The sequence below is a fragment of the Mandrillus leucophaeus genome, unplaced genomic scaffold (genome assembly GCF_000951045.1).
Source record: "Mandrillus leucophaeus isolate KB7577 unplaced genomic scaffold, Mleu.le_1.0 Scaffold254, whole genome shotgun sequence".
Lineage (NCBI taxonomy): Eukaryota > Metazoa > Chordata > Mammalia > Primates > Cercopithecidae > Mandrillus > Mandrillus leucophaeus.
This window is the reverse complement of record NW_012102632.1, coordinates 215,039-235,983: the sequence shown is the minus strand read 5'-3', so window position 1 is coordinate 235,983 and position 20,945 is coordinate 215,039. Positions and strand designations below refer to the sequence as shown.

At 36.4% G+C, this 20,945-nt stretch overlaps 1 protein-coding gene across 2 annotated transcripts in view; it reads right to left on the bottom strand.

The window, feature by feature from the left end:
• The window catches only part of EFTUD1 (elongation factor Tu GTP binding domain containing 1), a 154,148-nt gene that overhangs the window by 78,872 nt on the left and 54,331 nt on the right, over positions 1 to 20,945 (bottom strand). For both annotated transcript variants that reach the window (XM_011983678.1, XM_011983680.1), the window contains 3 exons: positions 20,339 to 20,490; positions 19,926 to 20,092; positions 14,996 to 15,134 (listed from right to left, as the gene is read on the bottom strand). In XM_011983678.1, the coding sequence (XP_011839068.1) occupies positions 14,996 to 15,134; positions 19,926 to 20,092; positions 20,339 to 20,490 (458 nt within the window). The remainder of the gene's footprint in view (positions 1 to 14,995; positions 15,135 to 19,925; positions 20,093 to 20,338; positions 20,491 to 20,945) is intronic.

Here is a 20,945-nt window from a genome sequence, read left to right as displayed (position 1 = left end):
CTCTCCAGCACCTGTTGTTTCCTGACTTTTTAATGATCGCCATTCTAACTGGTGTGAGATGGTATCTCATTGTGGTTTTGATTTGCATTTCTCTGATAGGCCAAGTGTTTTTTAAAAGACTCTAATATGTTGTGTTCCAGGGAAGAATCTACATGCTTTCAACCCCTACTGCTCTTAACATAATTCTGGAGGTTCAGTTGAGGATTTTCCTTGTAAATGATATCTTAAAAAATATATATATATTCTTTTATTTTAATAAAACAAATTATACTGCAATTGTGTGGGCTGCTTTGTATTTGTGAACCATTACTTTGTTAGAATATCATTTTAGAAGAACATATGCCCATTTTTATAGTTAATAACTTCTTGCAAAAAAAAAAAAAAAAAAAAGAACTCAAACTTTCACTCTGAGTCTACCCCACACAGCTCATGGCTTTGTTGATTAGGACTATGGCCTGTCATAGAAGAATCTGGGACAATATGGTTACTACTGTTTCCTTCTCCACTTTGTCTCTAAGCTTGTATAACACATATGCTTCTCAGTAGAAAACTCTCTCCCTCCTCCTACTTTAAGCCACAGGTCCTGCATCAGCCACTCCTCCTTCTCCAAAACGTCTACTCGTGGAGTCACACTTCAACCCGAATCTGGAGTGGGGCTCCAACATCAATGTTGACAATTCAGGAGTTTTAAGGATCACTCCTTTTGCCTTGGTTCTCAGAAAAACTAATTCCCTCTATCACCTCTGCCATCTCAAACTTCCTCTTAAAAGCTATCAAAAAGTTTTGAATCTTTGCAACACTGAATAACTAGGAATGGAGAGGGAAAGTCAGAGTTTCAGCAACAGACAGTGAATCTGATTTCTTTTCTACATATATTGCTTGGAGGACCTCTTTCAGATCAACTTCACTAGAACAAAAGAATCCTTTTCCCCTAGAAAAGTACTCTTTTCCTATTTTTTTAGTAGCCTACTTAAATTCTTTGGATAAAAAAATTTGCATTTAAATAAATGACATATTTTTTAAAAGTGGAAAGCATTCTTTAATCTTCATAATTAAGTGCTTCACTTATCATTTTCTTTACGTGTGACTTTGGAGGTCTATTTGTTAATGACAATATTTCCCAAGGAAATCAATGATAACAATGATGTTGCTTAATTAACATTTTGCCTTTTGATATTTTTTTGAAACAAAATAATGTGATCCCACTGGATCTTCAGAGCTGACTTCCATGATCCTCACCTCGCAAATAAGAAACCAAGGATTGGTGAGGTAGAAGAGAGGTTGAAGAGAGGATAAGAGAGGCTTGTTGTCCAGGGCTACAAGGCTAAAAAGTTAGTTGAACTAGAATTTTAACACAAAACATTCTATTTCCAAATTAAACACTTTTAACTTCTCTACTCAATTATATGGGATAAATTCTGCAGGACACCACCAACAATCTCAGGGAAAGATATTAATATTGTTCCCTAATTTTTTTTTGAGACAGAGTCTTGCTCTGTCGTCTAGGCTAGAGTGCACTGAACTCTCAGTTCACTGTAACCTCTGCCTCCCAGTTTCAAGCAATTCTCCTGCCTCAGCCTCCCGAGTAGCTGGGATTACAGGTATATGCCACCACACCCGGCTAATTTTTGTATTTTTAGTAGAGATGAGGTTTCACAATGTTGTCCAGGCTGGTCTCGAACTCCTGACCTCGTGATCCACCCGCCTCAGTCTCCCATAATGCTGGTATCACAGGTGTGAGCTACCACACCTGGACAGTTCCTTAATTTTTTAAAGAAAAAATTCAACAATATTAAAGATATAAAAACAGGTAAATAATATTTAAGATATAAAAACAGCTAAAACAGACAATATAGGTCCACCACTCACCTTAAGAAAGAGACCTTAACCAATACTTGTGTATTTCTCCTCAGTCACGTCCTCTCTCAAGATAACCATTATCTTGTACTTACTGTTTATCTCTCTGTGCATTTATTTTTTATTACATATATGTCTGTTCTTAAACAATATATGGCATGTCCATGTTTTGTTTTGTTTTTCTTTTTTTTGAGACAGAGTCTTGCTCTGTTACCCAGGCTGGAGTGCAGTGGCGCGTGGTGCGATCTTGGCTCACCACAACCTCTGCCTCCCGGGTTTAAGCAATTCTCTGCCTCAGCCTCCTGAGTAGGTGGGATTGCAGGCACCCAACACCACGCCCAGTTAATTTTTGTATTTTAGTAGAGATGGGGTTTCATCATGTTGGCCAGGCTGGTCTTGAACTCCCACCCTCCTGATCCACCCCCGTCAGCGTCTCAAAGCGCTGGGATTACAGGCGTGAGCCACCGCGCCCAGCCACCTGTTTTTAACCTTTATATAAATGATAAAAGTTTTATAAAACTTGCTTGTTTTCAAAATTAATTCTATTTGTGAGACTGACTGTAGTTGATACATATAATGTATTTCATTCATTTTCACAAATGTATAATATTCCATTTTGCACCATAATCTACTTATCCATTCTTCTGTCAATGGATATTTAGGGTGCTTCCCTTTTTCTGTATTCACAAACAGTGCTACTATAAATATCCTTGTACTTGTCTCTTTGTTTAAGAGGGTACTTAAAGTTCCTCTAAGATATACACCGAGAAGTGGGATTGCTACACCCTGTGTCCAGTATTCCTTAAAGTGGTTGTATCAATTTACAACAACAGTTTACACATGTTTTCACTGCTCCATATCTGTAACACAGAATTTTGTTAGATTTTAACATTTCTGTCATGTTAATGGTTATGAAAGGACATCTCACTGAGATTTTAAGATGCATTTTCTTGATTACTTCACATCTAATGTCTGCCACATGTCATGCTTCAGGTCATACTAGAAACATGTTTCTCTATCCAATATCACCTTTCTCCTAATCATATACTTTACATTTTCTGGAAAGACCAAAAGACCTGTCAGGTCTTTACAATAACTGCCACTACTCAAAATTCATACTTACTGTTATAACTGAAAATCACCTTTCCCAAAAGCTATCTTCATAGCCTTTAAAAAATATCCTTTATTTTTGGAAATTAAAAAAAAAAAATCTACTTAACCAATTTACCCCTGCCTTACAACTTGCACTCCAACTGGACTAGATCAATTTATGGGCATAAGAGAGTATATTTCCACCTTCTTCAAAGCCCTTTTGACAATCACTTGCTTTTCTGTTGGAAAAAATCAAATCCAAACTTATCAACAAGAAGACTATTGTGTGAACCATCAAGGATATCTTCCCAACCTGCACAAAACCACGTAAAAGTCAAATTATTTCCCCATTCTGTCATGTGCTAAAAATACTAAGAATAGAGGTCAAACGTCTCACTATCGGTTCCTTGAGCATGACCTTTGCTTGGCCTATTACCACCCACTTACTCTTTCCGGCTTCCTATATCTGACATTTGACCTGCTAGTGTCGTATTAGTTTAGCTGAGTTCCAGGTTCTGGCCTCTCTGGCCTGCCCAGTGTTGGCATGACAACTATGCTGATAATTAAATACTCAACTCATGAAGTATGTTTCCAGCATATCTTTGGAAGAGAATATGATCTGAAGTCTATTCATTATTATATGTAAGTTCTAAATACAATTGTTTACTCTTTCAACTACTGTATCTGAAACAGTAGATTAGTAGGGCCAAAGCCACAGATGGAAATGAAGAAACTGCAACAAGTCTATCAGCTGAGTTTGCAGGAGGTGGCTCTATGGCAGGGAGACTGTCCTCTCTCTCCCAACAAGAAGCAAGAGGACCTAACACTTGAGAAAAGATGGCCTCATGAGCATTTCCTCCAAGCTTATAACTAGCGAAGCCTCAAGCTATGAACAGCCTATAGTCCCTCTGGCACTTGACTCAAGACAGTCTTATATTTGAATGTCTGTGTAATACTCACTGGACTCCTCATCTCCACTTCTTCCCAGAACCGCATTACTGTCCAATTTAGTCAAGGTATCATCTAATGATTTGCTAGCAAATGCTCGTTGTGGCTTTTCCACGCATCTACCAGTTTTCAGAATCTTATTCTTTCCCAAACCTTCCTTCTTCTTAGCAGATGGCTATGCTCTCTACATTGTTGAGTTGGGAGAGACTATAAACCTTGTATTATTAATCATTTAAGTTGTTCACTGCATCTTTTATTTTTCCTCTTTTCCTACCTGTTTTCCACTGATATAACAAGTAGAATCAAACTCCACTAAATACACAGACACGGACACACACACGCACACGCACATGAGCACACACACACACTCCCTTGACTCAACTACTCCTTCAAACTCTTAACCCATTTTGCTCCTTTCTTTAACTGACAAATTTCAACAAAAACTGTTCCAATTATCTCTTATTTCATCTTTCCTAATTATCTGGCCTCTACATTGTTAAATGTCATTTAAGAGTAAAAGAGGAATATACTCTTAGAAGATGGAGGGGAAGAAAATTCCCATTAAATAATCCTTTGTTCTTATATACTATCTATAGCAGCAATGGGCTTATTAGTAGATAAACAGTTATTAGATTATGAAGCTGTATTAATCCATGTATTCAAAAGAACTTATATAGTCATTGCCAGTTACTTCAGACAGTGAAAATGAGAATTAACAGACACATCTTAAGTTGTAAAATAAGCATTTTATCAACCTGTATGCTAACAACCTGTTCTGGGTGATAGACAAGGGGACTCCCATCTTCTCATAACCTTCTCAGCAGCTTCAAGGGCTGAAGAAATCAGTAGCATGTCACATCTGTAAAAGGCAACTGTAATCCTCTGGTTGCAAAGCGTTGAATTAGAGTACACATAAAAATATGATAAAGAGAATATAGCATATCAAATCAAAGAAATTCAGTTCAAATTATACTAAGATTCAGACCATAAATGATTTCCTTTGAGAAGAAAACAAATCAAATCTAAATTAAAAATTAAAATATAAAGCCATCTATGATGAGCAGGAACCAAGACTTAAAGATAATACATAATATACTAGAAGACTGTAATATATAAAGAATGGGTTCTTTAAGGGTAGAAGGAAAGATACAATGTAACAAGTCATCAATAAGACATCAAGAGAAAAGGAAAAAAATTCAAGTAATATGGAAACAGAGATTAAATAACTACAGATACAGAAGTAGATAAATATCGCGTCTTAATAAATATTATCATGGGATCATGGAAAGTTACTTAATCTTTGTGTCAATTTTCCCATCTGTGAAATGTATGTATCTCACTTGGCAGGGAATAAAGAAGATATATATCACTTCCAAATATTTAGTATAATTTCTAGCACACAGTAAGCCCTAACTGACATTAATTATTGTCATGAATATAATCAGTATTAATACTGGTCTCCATTACAAATAAACTGGATAGTCAATCTGATTATCTATGAGTGTGAAGTACCAAAACTGACATAAGAAGCAGTAAAAAGAACCTGAAAGGGACAATAACAATTAACAACTAACCAAATATAGCTGATTTCATGGGTGCTAATATCCAAAATTTTAGGGACCAGAAAATTCTTATGCCATTTAAACAGAATAGAGAACAATAAAAACCATCCCCTAATTTGTGACTTGTTTCATGTACCTGGTATAATGCTGATATCAAAACTCCACAAACACAAATATACACAAAAAACTACAGACCAAACTTACAAATATAAACATTTTACTAAACTACTGACAGACTGAGTTTGCTGCTCAATAACATACTTGAAATACACTCATCTAATACTGTATTCCAGAAATAAAAACTGGCTTAATATTAGGAAATGTGTTCATATGATTCACGGCATAAGTGGATCCAAAATAAAAACCTCATATATGTCACCTGAAAGATGTAGAAAAGACCATTTGATAAATCTCATTACCCACATTTAAAAAATTAACCTAGTAAATAGAAAAAGAAGGATACTTCCTTTTCATTATAAAAACTAGCCCTAATCTCAGGGTAACATATATATATATATATATATTTATGTGTATATATATGCATATATAACATATATAGATAACATGTATATATAAATTCCTCTAACTTAACAAATGAAACAAAGATTCTTATTGCATCACTATTTAACACTGTTCTGAAAGTTGCAGCAAATGCATTTAAATGAAGGCGGGGAAAGCTATATTCAGAGAAGGGATTGTCTCCAAGAGAAAAATATACAGGTTAAAAAACAGTACAGAAAGTATGATTTTTAAATAAAAAATGCTACTGAACTGTATACTTTTTAAAATAGTTAAGATGGTAAATTTTGTGTTGTGTTTTCTTACCACAATTTAAAAAAATATGCACATATATGGACAGAAAAAGACTGATGGTTACCCCTATAGTAAGCAATAACTCTTATTTAGCTTATCTGCTTTTTCAAAGTTGAGAATAATTGATTTCTTTTTTTTTTTGAGAAGGAGTTTCGCTCTTGCCACCCAGGCTGGAGTGCAATGGCGTGGTCTCAGCTCACTGCAACCTCTGTGTCCCCTGGGTTCAAGGGATTCTCCTGTCTCAGGCTCCTGAGGAGCTGGGATTACAGGCATCCACCACATGCCCGGCTAATTTTCTATTTCCAGTAGAGACAGGGTTTCACCATGTTGACCAGGCTGGTTTTGAACTCCTGACCTCAGCTGATCTGCCTGCCTCGGCCTCCCAAAGTGCTGGGATTACAGGCAAGAGCCACTGCACCTGGCTTTATCTGCATTTTCAAGTGGACAAATATTACGGCTTGCACTATACTGAAAGTTATCTTTTAAAAAGAACTTTAAAACATTAACTATATATACAACTGTATTAAAATAAAAAGACAAATTTTGTAATAAAGAAACCAAACAAGAAAACACAAATATACAGAACTGAAAATGAAAAAGATAAAGTTTACCAGATTGAAAGAATCAAGTATTTTATGCATCAAGCCCAGTTAGTTTTAAAGGTGAACTATTTCAAAACTTTTGAAGAAAAGGTAATTCTTACATCATACACAAATTTCTCAAGAGCAGCACTATACAATACGGTAACCACTAGCCACACATAGCTATTAAGCACTTGAAATATGGCTAGTGCAACTGATGGGTAAACTTCTAATATTATTTGATTTCAATCTATTTAAATTTAAGTAAGTGAATGTAGCTAGTGGCTACCAAATGGAGAGTGCAGCTGTAGAGGGTAGAAAAAAATTGAAAGCTTCCCATTTTAGTATTATGATACCAAGAAAAGAATGGCCATTTTAACTTATAATGCAAGAAAATGCTGGACAAAATGCCAGTACACTGAACCTAATAGGGGTTGAAAAGAATATGCAATGATCGAGTGCTATTTTTTTAACATAGGAATGCAAGGATGCCTTAATAATCAGGAAATTAAATATAATTCACGACATCAATTACAGTAAGGAGAAAAACTCTATAACTTTGTCTTCAGAGGCTAAGAATGCATCAATGAAATTCAGTATCCATTCCTGATTATTAAAAAAAAAAATTCTTTCCCAGCACAATAAATAAGAGATATCATGAATTGACAGGCATCAGCAAACCTGAAACTAAAACACCAGAAGCATTCCCATTAAAGTCCAGAAGGAACTAGACAAAATAGCAACTATAATTATTATTATTTACCATATTCTTATAAGCAATATGAAAATTAAAAAAAATATGGCACACAACTATAAGGAAAAAAGAGAATAAAATCATTATTATCTGTAAGAGAAAAGCCATTAAAATCAGTTGAAACTCTTAAAACTAAGAAATGACTATTAGGTTTTCACTGATTAAAACAGATTATCTCCAAATGGAAATGTTGATAATAAAGTACATTTAAAAGAAATTCACTACTAACTGAATTAAAAACATAATAAAAGTATCACAAAGTCTTAAGAACCAAATTCTACTGAGCTTTCCCTTGAAATAAATTAAATCAGATTTGCTAGTAAAAACCCTTCAAAGGTTTCTCACTCCTAGATTACCCCACGTGACTAAGGATTCTCTCACACACACACACAGATTATCAACACTGACAGAATTCCTACTGACCCAGCAACCAACCATGGCAGAACTAAAACCAGTTCAGAAAAAGGCTAATTAATATTTATTATTTTCCTCATGCTGTGAAAAGAAGAATATCATGTTTCCTCTCAGAATATGTCTCTCAACTTTTAAAGATTTAACCATATGGAAGAGATCTAAAGGAGTATATGAAAAGGCTAAAGATTTGGAATCCTAATTCAATTTCCCCTCACATTTTAATAGGAGCCTGTAGCAAATATTTATTTTTAGAGATATTCTCAGCAGGGAACTGAACAAAAGGCTATTGTGTGCTAAACATGGTGAGGTCTCTCTGATCCCATCTATACCAACTTTATAAACATCAGGTTAGAATTAAACAACTTTAAACTTTAAATCAACTATTTCCAGACCACAAAATCTATTCTACACTTATCAGCACATATAAATTCTCTAAGTGACTTATAGCTGAGTTCAAATGTGAAATCTGCATTTTTCAAGTGACAATAAAAGAACTTTCCTTTGGACTTTGACTGAATAATGCTGAATTGTCCAAGAAGGCCATATAATGTTTTCACTTCCTTTTCCAACAAAAATTTTCATCTGCACTTGATAAATTTACTGACTCCATATCAATTATGATGAAAAGCATATGGGTACTAATCATATTGGTCTCCACTATTTTGTTATTAAATAGGAATTACAACTTTTTCTCAAAGTTTAACAAAAGTAAAAAAGATGAAGTTTACAGGCCTGCCCTGATCGCTATGAACATCTCTTTATATATGTCCTGTCATAAGTCTGCTAAAATGCAGAAGGAAACAAGAAATTATCTACGATTAGCAATGTGGTTGTTTTAAAACATATCCACAAATACTCTGACACACCTCCCATCAAAAGGCAGAGTCAGTTCCCTCCCTTTGAACATGGGCCAGGTGCAGTGACTCACTTCTAATAAACAGAATGTGGCAGAAGTGGGGCTGAAGGCTTTGAAGGCTAAGTCATAAAAACATGATATACCTTCCTCCTGGCTCTACTTGTTGGGTCGCTCACCCGTAAAACTTAGCCACCATGCTGTAAGGAAGCCAAGCAGCCATACGGAAAGGCCTTAGTTCCACTCCCAGTCAAGGTTCCAGACAACAACTGGCATCAGCCTCCAGACATGTGCTTGAAATAGCCTCCATATGACTTTAGCCCCGGCTTTGGGCCATATTAATAGACATCACGTGGGGCCAGGTGCGGTGGTTCACGCCTCTAATCCCAGCACTTTGAGAGACAGAAGCAGGCAAATCACCTGAAGTCAGGAGTTCGAAACCAGCCTGGCCAACATGGTGAAACCCCATCTCTACTAAAAATACCAGCGTGGTGGTGGGTGCCTGTAATCCCAGCTACTCATGAGGCTGAAGCTGGAGAATCAACCAGGAGACAGAGGTTGCAGTGAGCTGAGATTGCTCCATTGCATTCCAGCCTGGGCAATAAGAGGGAAACTCTGTTAAAAAAAAAAAAAAAAAAAAATAGACACCACGTGGAAGAGACAAGCCATTCCCACCAAACCATGCCTGAATGGCAGATGCTTGAAAAAATAAGGACCGTCTTTATTTTAAGTCACTAGGCTTTGAGTGTTTTATTATGCAACAACAGGTAATTGGAATATATAGATTATTTCAGCCAAATGCAGCCATCTTATTCTTTCCATTTCAAAACTACCTGAGAAGACAAATCTGTTTCAAAGAAAAATAAAAACGTGCTGACATACCTGGTCACAGTCAACTCACCCTAGAAAGCCAAAAGCTGGAACCCCAGTATTTATTACCTGTGGCTGCCAGCTAGCCTTCTCTTGGGCAGTTTTCTTCTTACCCCTTAATATACCAGACTCTTGGCTGGGTACGGTCGCTCACACCTGTAATCCCAGCACTTTGGGAGGCCGAGGTGGGCAGATCACGAGTCAGGAGTTTGAGACTAGCCTGGCCAACATGGTGAAACCCCATCTCTACTAAAAATACAAAAAATTAGGCGGGCATGGTGGCGCACGCCTGTAGTCTCAGCTACTCAGGAGGCTGAGGCAGAAAAATCGCTTGAACCCATGAGGCGGAGGTTACAGTGAGCCGAGATTGTGCCACTGTACTCCAGCCTGGGTGACAGAGTGAGACTCTTCTCAAAAAAAAAAAAAAAAAAACTATATCTACACACACACACACACACACACACACACACACACACGACTCTCTGGCCTCTTTTGTTCTGTCTTAAACTGACTCCTAGCTTTGAAAAGTTCCTTTTTTTAAACACCCTGGCTTATGAGACTGCTGCTACTGCTAACATATGTTACATATTTTTAATCAAGGAACAAGTAAACTTTGCCTAAAAAGGTAATTCTATGACTTTGAGGCAGGTAACCAGTTCAAGATGTTTTAATGAAGCCATTAAAATGGGCTAGCAATCAAACCAAGCAATCATAGCAAAACATTTACTGTTCCTCCTAATAAACACTAGGGAGGGAAATATTCTAACTACTGAAATAAGGTTTTTCTTTAAGAAACACAGCTTAAATGTTAAAAGCTAGAAGCAATCTTGAAGATAATCTAGTTCAGAACTTTTTTTAAGTCACTGGGAAACTGACAAAATCCAGGGAAGATCTTCATGACATAAGTAAAAAAGGTTTACCTCACTCCATCTCCACCTAGGAGGTCAACCTGCCATCATATAATGACAATTTTAAACTTCAATTCTGTTTGTATTTTACCAAAAAAATTACAAATACAATTTTGTTGGTATTTTATAGCTACAGCAGAAAAATGTACTCCATGCAATGTTATTTAATGTTTTATCTTTAAAGTTTAGGATATATGACAAATCCCAGTTAGGACAAATAAAAGCATCCCTGGGAATCCACAGTCTTCTTATAAAAAAATTAAAAGTGGCTGTTCTATTTCTATCATAAGAAATATTAGTAATCATTGCTCTAGTCCAAATCACTTGGGAAAACAAGTCCAGCAAGGTTACATAACTGGCCTGAGGCCATATAACTAGTTAGTGGCAAAACTATGGCCATAATTTTGGTATACTCATCCTTTCTAGTCATGCCGGGCACTCAATTAGATTTTAATTCATAAAAGAAACACAATTACTATATGTTTCAATTCAAAAAGCCCCATCAAAGTGGCTGGTTGCATTCCAATTCCTTCAATGTTATGCTCAAAATCCTTCTGGTGGACTACCTTTCTCTTTAATGTAAAGAAAACAGAACCTTAATGGAGGCACCTCAGGCATCACCAGGTGAATGGAAGGCAAATGCAGCTCTAAGAGTGTGGACTGGCTATTCAAAAGCCATTCACAACCCCAATATCTTTTGCCTTAACTACACAGGCTGAAAGAGTAAAACACTCAATCCCAGGCCTCCCCGGCAGCTAGGAGCGGACATATGACAAAACTACAAAAATGAGAATATATACAGAAGTCACTAGAGAGGCATTTCTTTCCAAATAAAAACATTAAACCTGTTAGAAGGTCTTGACCCTTGTACTCTCTTCCTGTAAGGAATGTGGATATGATTCTCAGACATGTAAGGCCATCTTGCTTCTATGGGTACAAAAGCCACATGCTGAGCCACTGGCTCCCTGATGACACAGAAGAGTCATGACACCAGCCCTGGACTGTCCACCCTTGGGCTTCCTACTGAGTGAAGTTTAAGACTATGCAATTCGTTTTCTGGTTACTTGCAGCTAAATACAATCCTAACTCTTACAGGAAATAAATCTGGCTTTTCCCCTTCAATCCATTTTGTTCCAAAGTGGTTGGTTGTCCATCTGGCTCAGTCTTATGTAAGTCAATTTGGTAAACAAAGATTTAGTCACCTTCGTTCTTACCCCATGTTGTGCTATCATCTCACTTTTTTAAAAGGTCAATAAAAGACATCAAGGTATATCTCTTCTCCAAGAATAAATGAAAAATTTTAGCTTATAGTAGGTTTGTCTCTCCGTACCATATGGCAGAGCAAAGGCTGCCTTGGAAAACAGAAGAGAGAGAAATGGTTTCTCTCCTTATACATCACTTAACCTCAGTCCTGGACAGCATCTAGAAATTCAGCAACAGAAAGAAAAAAGAAAACCAGAAACTAATGCATGTCACATTCTCATCCTCTACTAGGGAAGGAACACAAGCACCAGGCCTTAATTAGAGAAGATCGTATAAAAACCATTCACTCAGCGGAATACTTTCTCTTTCCCTTGAGCATCATGCTGGAGATACACCTCATGTTCCATTTAATCTGAGCAATACAGTAATCTCAAGGAAGGCTTATGAACAAAAGTAGGGTGTTTTCCATTCTTCCAATGTCCTTTTCTGATAAAGCTGGCTGTGGCAGCTTACAAAGATACATCAATTGTTAAGGTTAAATGGCATTTTGCAAAGGGATAGAAGAAAATAGGTAACACTGATGAGAAGCTAAGCATTCTACAAATTTCATGCCAAAAAATTAAAGAAAGAAAAGAATATATCCCTGTAGGTGAATGGCAACATGCTTTGGCAAATTTCTTGGATTCAAGTCTATAAAATCCAGAGAAACCATTAGATATTCTGGACCAACAGACTAGATCTTTTTTTAAAAAGTTAAACCTTTTTCTAAAAAGCTGAGGATTCCCAAACCAAGCAATCACCCAATAAATAGCTCTATAGCTGACAATGACCCTAAGGGTTCAGAATCTAACAGTACAATGGGATACAGTATTCAATAGTATACTCTGGATCCAAGAGAAATTTCTTCATCTGAGTCTATAGGTTTGCACTAAGAATCTCAAAAAGTGAATTCTGCACATGAGGAGCAGAAGTCAAACAAGTGATAACATTAAGGAGATGAAGAATAATATTTACAGATATAAACCGACAATCAAGTAATCTTAGCAAAGCAATGCTCAAAGGATAAAAGCATTGGGAAAAAAGCAATGAGTTTAAATAGACCTTTACATCAGAATAGTTTCCAACAATTTAGAATCTAATCTGTAGAACCAGAAATGCCTTAGTCATCTAGATTGACTTGATGTGAACAGGAATTTCTCCTCTCACTCTGAAATAAATGGAACTCCAGCTTAGGCTAGAGCATTTACAAATTACTTAAGCAACACATTTTTAAAAGAGCTCCTATAATTCACAGAAAGTAACTGATCTCCATGTTAGTTACTCAAATGTACTAAGTTAAAGATACCAGAAACAAAAAATTATCAAACTAAATAAAGTTATTCCCTTCAAAAATTTCACTAAATTTTCAGTGACATGTTAGATAATCTCCTAGAATGGAATAAGGATATAATAAACAGCATCACCCTACCTAGCACGTTTCCTGGAGGTACCTCCTCTAGATATTCCAGTTCTCTTCCCATCAGAAGATACAGGTTTTCCAGAGCACAGTATGCCATGTGGGGGACTGGGGGGAGGCCATCTGGTGGAGCTGAGAAGCCTAATGGTACCTGGGCAAAGAAAAATGATTGAAGACAAGTTAGGAGGCATATGGAAGCATTAATTGGTATTTGTAAAGTTATTTTTATTCAACAGTAACATACGGTATAGCAACATTTCATGTAAACCTGAAATAAGAACATTTGAAATGGTGTGATAAAATATAAGTCTCACTTTATGAATAAAATTTGAAATACTGAAATTTCTCAAACACTAAAAAATTGTCTAGATTCCCATTTAATCATACGCTTTATGGCTAAGTAATATAAATTCTGTTGCGACCTGGTATTGTCACTTTAGCTGTTCTCCATAGCCCCTGGTTAAATTATTTATATGAACCACGTCATACACCAGTTCTGGTGACTACTGTGCTATTATTTGAACACTCATTATTACTATTATCATTTAAAGTTGTTTTACTCTTATGTACAATGTTCTTCAAGTATTCAACAAGGGCTGGTGCTAGTGCCAAGTAACACATAAAAATAACTTTGGAAGGGTAGTTAGATGTGATAAAAATGCCAAAAAAAAAAAAAAGGTCAGACTGTTATTATATGCTATATTGTTCATATGGAAGAGCATGCTGTGACATATTAGGAACACATTAATGAGAGGACAGAGTACATTTACAGCAAAAATATACAAGTACAAGTACATTAGATGTATTAGCTCCCCGTACATCATATTTATTCTTACGGAAACACTGTCTCAAACGATTCAAATTTTGCATTGTGTGAAGTCTTCAGAAATATATCTACCATATAAATGCAAGTACCCAGAAAGCATTTCAATTAACCAACCAATCAATCTTTGATGCTCATAGGCCTGGGGTGCTGCCCTAATGCTATGAAGAGAAAAAATGGCTGAGATACAACATGTACAAAGATTACTAACATCACAAGCACAGAGTGACCAACAAAAAGGTAGTATAGGCAAGTAAATCCATAAAGGTTTAGAGGAAGGTGAGGCCCCTGTGCTAGGGTAGACTCTAGAAACTTCATGAAAATGAAGGCACATGTTACATCTAAATGTATGTGTTCTGACACAATGACAACTCTCAAAGTAGCTCTAAAGATGGGCTGAGAAATAGAAAGATTATAAGAACTGAATGGAATTATCTACACAATATGACCATCCACTTAAAACAAGCTACAAGCTACAGATAAATTATAATTAGTAAGACAGCTTAGCAAGGTGGCAAAAATGCAAGATCAATATACAAAAGTTAATTATACTTCTATAATTAGGAATAGAAAATGCATAAATAGAATAGCAATAAATAGAAAATATGTATATTTAAAATGATTTCTAGAATAGCAACAAAATCTAACAAAAGTTCACATTTTTAAAAGAGCTCCTATAATTCACAGAAAGTAACTGATCTCCATGTTAGTTACTCAAATGTACTAAGTTAAAGATACCAGAAACAAAAAATTATCAAACTAAATAAAGTTATTCCCTTCAAAAATTTCACTAAATTTTCAGTGACATGTTAGATAATCTCCTAGAATGGAATAAGGATATAATAAACAGCATCACCCTACCTAGCACGTTTCCTGGAGGTACCTCCTCTAGATATTCCAGTTCTCTTCCCATCAGAAGATACAGGTTTTCCAGAGCACAGTATGCCATGTGGGGGACTGGGGGGAGGCCATCTGGTGGAGCTGAGAAGCCTAATGGTACCTGGGCAAAGAAAAATGATTGAAGACAAGTTAGGAGGCATATGGAAGCATTAATTGGTATTTGTAAAGTTATTTTTATTCAACAGTAACATACGGTATAGCAACATTTCATGTAAACCTGAAATAAGAACATTTGAAATGGTGTGATAAAATATAAGTCTCACTTTATGAATAAAATTTGAAATACTGAAATTTCTCAAACACTAAAAAATTGTCTAGATTCCCATTTAATCATACGCTTTATGGCTAAGTAATATAAATTCTGTTGCGACCTGGTATTGTCACTTTAGCTGTTCTCCATAGCCCCTGGTTAAATTATTTATATGAACCACGTCATACACCAGTTCTGGTGACTACTGTGCTATTATTTGAACACTCATTATTACTATTATCATTTAAAGTTGTTTTACTCTTATGTACAATGTTCTTCAAGTATTCAACAAGGGCTGGTGCTAGTGCCAAGTAACACATAAAAATAACTTTGGAAGGGTAGTTAGATGTGATAAAAATGCCAAAAAAAAAAAAAAGGTCAGACTGTTATTATATGCTATATTGTTCATATGGAAGAGCATGCTGTGACATATTAGGAACACATTAATGAGAGGACAGAGTACATTTACAGCAAAAATATACAAGTACAAGTACATTAGATGTATTAGCTCCCCGTACATCATATTTATTCTTACGGAAACACTGTCTCAAACGATTCAAATTTTGCATTGTGTGAAGTCTTCAGAAATATATCTACCATATAAATGCAAGTACCCAGAAAGCATTTCAATTAACCAACCAATCAATCTTTGATGCTCATAGGCCTGGGGTGCTGCCCTAATGCTATGAAGAGAAAAAATGGCTGAGATACAACATGTACAAAGATTACTAACATCACAAGCACAGAGTGACCAACAAAAAGGTAGTATAGGCAAGTAAATCCATAAAGGTTTAGAGGAAGGTGAGGCCCCTGTGCTAGGGTAGACTCTAGAAACTTCATGAAAATGAAGGCACATGTTACATCTAAATGTATGTGTTCTGACACAATGACAACTCTCAAAGTAGCTCTAAAGATGGGCTGAGAAATAGAAAGATTATAAGAACTGAATGGAATTATCTACACAATATGACCATCCACTTAAAACAAGCTACAAGCTACAGATAAATTATAATTAGTAAGACAGCTTAGCAAGGTGGCAAAAATGCAAGATCAATATACAAAAGTTAATTATACTTCTATAATTAGGAATAGAAAATGCATAAATAGAATAGCAATAAATAGAAAATATGTATATTTAAAATGATTTCTAGAATAGCAACAAAATCTAACAAAAGTTAGATTCAAAACCCTTTATAAATGAAACTATAAAACTTCATGAAAAACATTTAAAATGACCTAAATAGATAAATCAACCTAATACATTCATGGATGGAAAGATGCTGTATTACAAAATGTTGATTCATGCCAAACAGGTGTATGGACATAAAGTAATTCCAATTGAAGCCTCAACAGGGCTTTTCATAGAAGCAAGAAGCTGACCATAAACTTGATATATAGGAGCAAAGACTCAGGAACAAACAAGACACTAACAAAGAAAAACACGGTAAAGGGACTTGGTCTTTTTGACGTCAAAACATTGAAAAATGAAGACAGCACTGAACAGAGACAGTTAGAGACAACCAGAAAAAATAAAATTAGTCCAGAAACAGATCTATGTACATAGGTAATAATCTGATTTATGACAGAGTGGACAAAGCAAATTAGTGGATAAAGATGGACTATTCAATAACATTGGAACAGCTAGACATTTAAATGAGGAAAAAATGAACTTGGATCCCTTCTTCACAAACACTGAATTATATATTTAAACATGAAAGGTAAAATAATAAACTTTAAGAAGAAAACATAAGAGAAATTTTTGAGACTTCAATACAGACTTAGTTTCAATTTTCCTAAGATATAAAAAGCAAAACCCATAAAATAATGATAGTTCGACTACATTTAAATTAAGAACTTCTGCCTATCGAAAGGTACCAAATGGAAAGTAAAAACAAGTTTTACACTGGAGAAGAAATTTGCAAAATTCAAAACTGACAAGGAATTAGTATCCAAAATATACTAAGGACATCTGAAAAGCAGTATTTAAAACAATAAAGTAGCATAATAGAAAAACAGGGAAATGACTCCAAGAACTATTAATATCTTCACATAAGAACACAAGCTTGATCAATGAACATATTAAAAGAGTAATAAGGAAAATGTAAACTAAAACTGCAAAGCACCATATCATACCCATCAGACTGGCACAAATCAAAAGCCTAATAAAACCACATTTTGGGGAGCATGTGGAACAACTGGAACTGTTAAACACTCCTATTGGGAGTGTAAATCAGAACTACTTTGGACAATAAATTGGAATTATCTTGATAAGCAGAAGATTACCAAGGCAACTCCACTATAGGTATATTCCCCAGAATTTCTTGTAAATCTGCATAAGGAGACATATACAAAAATAATCAAGGTAGCATTGCTTAGATTTGAAAAACAAACAAACAAACAAAAAACCAAAAACAGCAAATATATAGTGACCAAAAAACTGTATATATAAAATGTACATTTAAGTAAAGGAATCCTATGCCACACTGAACAATAAACGAATTATGGGAGTAGGCATTACCATAGATTAAATTCACAATGTTAAGTTAAAAAAAAAAAAAAGGCAAGTTGTAGAATAGTTACAGTAAAATTCCATTTATACAAAGTTTCAAAAGCATGCAAATGTGACAATACTCTTTAGAAACGCACACTCAGGTTGTAAAACTATAAAGAAAAGTAAGAGAAGGATGTGGCAGACAGATGAAAGGTGCCCCTCCCATGATGCCTGCTTTCCGATGTTCACACCTTTGTTTTGAAGCCTCCTTCCCGAGTGTGAGTGGGACCTGTGACGTGCTTCTTCTAAAAAACAGAATATGGCAAAGGTGATGAGATGTCACACTGTGATTCTATACCATCATACAGGACCCTGTCTTGCTAGAAGACTCCTTCTAGTCTCTTATACGGCTTGATGAAGTAAGCCTCCAAGTTGGGAAGGTCCACATGACAAGAAACTGAAGGTGGCCTCTAGGAGCTGAGGGCAGCCAAAGGCCAGAAAAAATCTGGGACTCTCAGTTCTACAGGTGCAAATATATGAATTCTGACAACAACCTTTAGTGAGCTTGGAAGCAGGTTCTTCATCAGTCAGTCCTCCAGATGAGAATGCACCCTGGCCAACATTCTGGTCACGGCTTTGTGAGACCCTAAGGAGAAGATGTGGCTAAGCCATGTGTGGTTTTCTAACCCACAGAAACTGTGAGATGGTAAAATGTGTAATGTTTCAAGCTGCTAAATGTGCTGTAATCTGTAATATGCAGTAACAGAAAACTAACACAAAGGATGAACACAAATTCTGGGTAGGGGTTACTTTGAGGGTAGGTCTGAAATATTTCAGGTTTCTTTTTTAAGCAGTTAGAATTAGGTTTTATGGTGCTCTGATTACTGAAATAGGAAGCTATTTGAACTGTCAATGTATTGTATCATTCCTGCTTAAGACATGAGACACATAAGCAACTGATTTCAACCTGTAGCAAAGAAACACTATGCAGAGATAAACTGGATTGTTCATGGAATTTGTAATGCAAAATAAATCAATGTTTCACTAAATAAAAATTTCTTGCTCATTTACCTTTACAAAAAAAGAAAAAAATTAACTGATACTTGACCCTTACTGATAAACAGCAAACTATCAATTACGTCCAAGCCAAGATAATCACAGATAAGTTTTTATACATATTCTCACTTTCAGACTCCCATAAAATATAACCCTATACACACTAAGTGCTGTGATTTTTCTTGCTAAATCAGAACATGCTCAACAAGGACTGCTTAACTGCCATGCAGCACTGCACTCTCCAAGGATTAAACTGCTAAAACTCATGGAATAAGCATTCAAGGCAAAGAAAAACCGATGACAGATTTTCTTCAACTGCTACCTCCTTCTCTCTCACTTGTAGCCAAGTACCAAAGCGGTTTATCTACAGACAGGCTGCTTCCTGGACAGAGAGGAGCATGTGTTTCTCTGCTCATGATGCTCCACGGTGCCAGCTGACAATTTCCTAGCTTACTGCTTTGTGCTGATCCAGACTGGCTACTTGGACCTCTGGCACTGTCTTCATCCTATGACCTCTATTATTTAAATATAATTACAATGTATATATCTTGCTTACTTCCAAAAATGTTCTGAGACATCTCTAGCCTGTGATCTCTGTTTGCCCCTTGGCTCAGGCATTTTTAGATGCTGCCTGTTCACCTACTTACAGACCCTTCTGACCAGACTCAGGGTCGGTGTGCCATGCAACTCCTGCCTATCCCCTGCTCACGGCCCAACCTTTGGCCTGAGCCAGCTAGTTTTTCGATCTTCCTATTTCTCAAAGATTCGCCATTGCCCTGGCTCCAGCATGACATCTGCTCTTATCAGTCCTTTTCTCTAACCACAAGGTGATTCTTGCCTAGAAGAGAAAAGCCTTATAATTAAATAAGGCCTGAAAATTTGGTCCACACACTGATTTGGTTTCCTTAATGCTACTGAGACATACATGACAAACGTTATCAAAGCAACACAAACGGAGATACACAGTCACTCAAGTGTGCCTTTCCAGAGACAAAATAAATCTACCAATAAGATCATCGCCAGTCCCAACAAAATGTGAAAAGATATCAGACCCTTGAGAAACAATATCTAAATATTTTACTTTCAATTCTTACCCTTCGTAAAAACTCAAGAGGACTGTATTTGGGCCCCAAGACGAAAATTTTCTTTCCTCTTCGAGCCACACCACTGAACACTCGAGCAAATGCAATAAAAGACTCTTGGTTGTCTTCTTCCTGGAGCACAGGTTTAGAGGTCATACTTTCCACCTGTTGCTCGTCACCTGCCAGAAACAAAAAGATAATTAGTGCCAAGAATGCCCTCTTAATTCAAACACTGTCTGGAAACACGAATATGATATGTTTGGTCCAATTTCAGAAAAAAAACAAAACCAAAACACCAAGAATGGAAAGAATATTGATAAAAACGATGATTAAAGCTTAAAAAGCTCAAGAACTAAAGGATGAGTGTCCCAAGTTAAGCAAAAAGGCAAACACTTTGCAACAGAGCCTACTTAGGAAAGTTATACCTCTTGGCTCCTCTCCTTTTGGACATGTTTCAAGGGCACTGCCATCTTGGGTGGGCTCCAAGGGTGCCTGTCCCTGTGCTGCTGCAAGCTTCTCTGCATGCCTTTGTCTTGCACGCTCATGTCTCTGAGCAATTTCTTCTTGAGTGAGAGGCCTACAGGATATCACAAATATGTTATCATCTGGCAACATTAAGCATCTCTCAGTTTAGTCAAGCAGGGAAACACCAAGTATTGATATGGCTGGGTAAGATGAAGATTGGTCCCAGCTCCATTCCAGGCAGTTTTCTCCAAGTCCTCTCCCTGTCTGTAGCAACAGGAGAGGGCCTATCAGCTTCTCTCTAATAATGCTGTGTCCCAACTATTCTGAGCTTATGAACTGACATGCAAGAGCCCAAGTCCCTATCTGAAGCAATGTACAATAGTATGGAACCTTTCTCAGATGCCTATATTCCTTCTGGAAAAGGCAAAGAATAGGAAGAAGGAAGGGAAAGAGTGACAGATATCAGGGTTTGGAACAACCCTGGCAGGGAAACAAGCATAAGGCCTCAATAACCGGGGTTCAAGAGGAAGGGTTCAAGGTCAGGATGAGTACTGGCAATTCATCAGG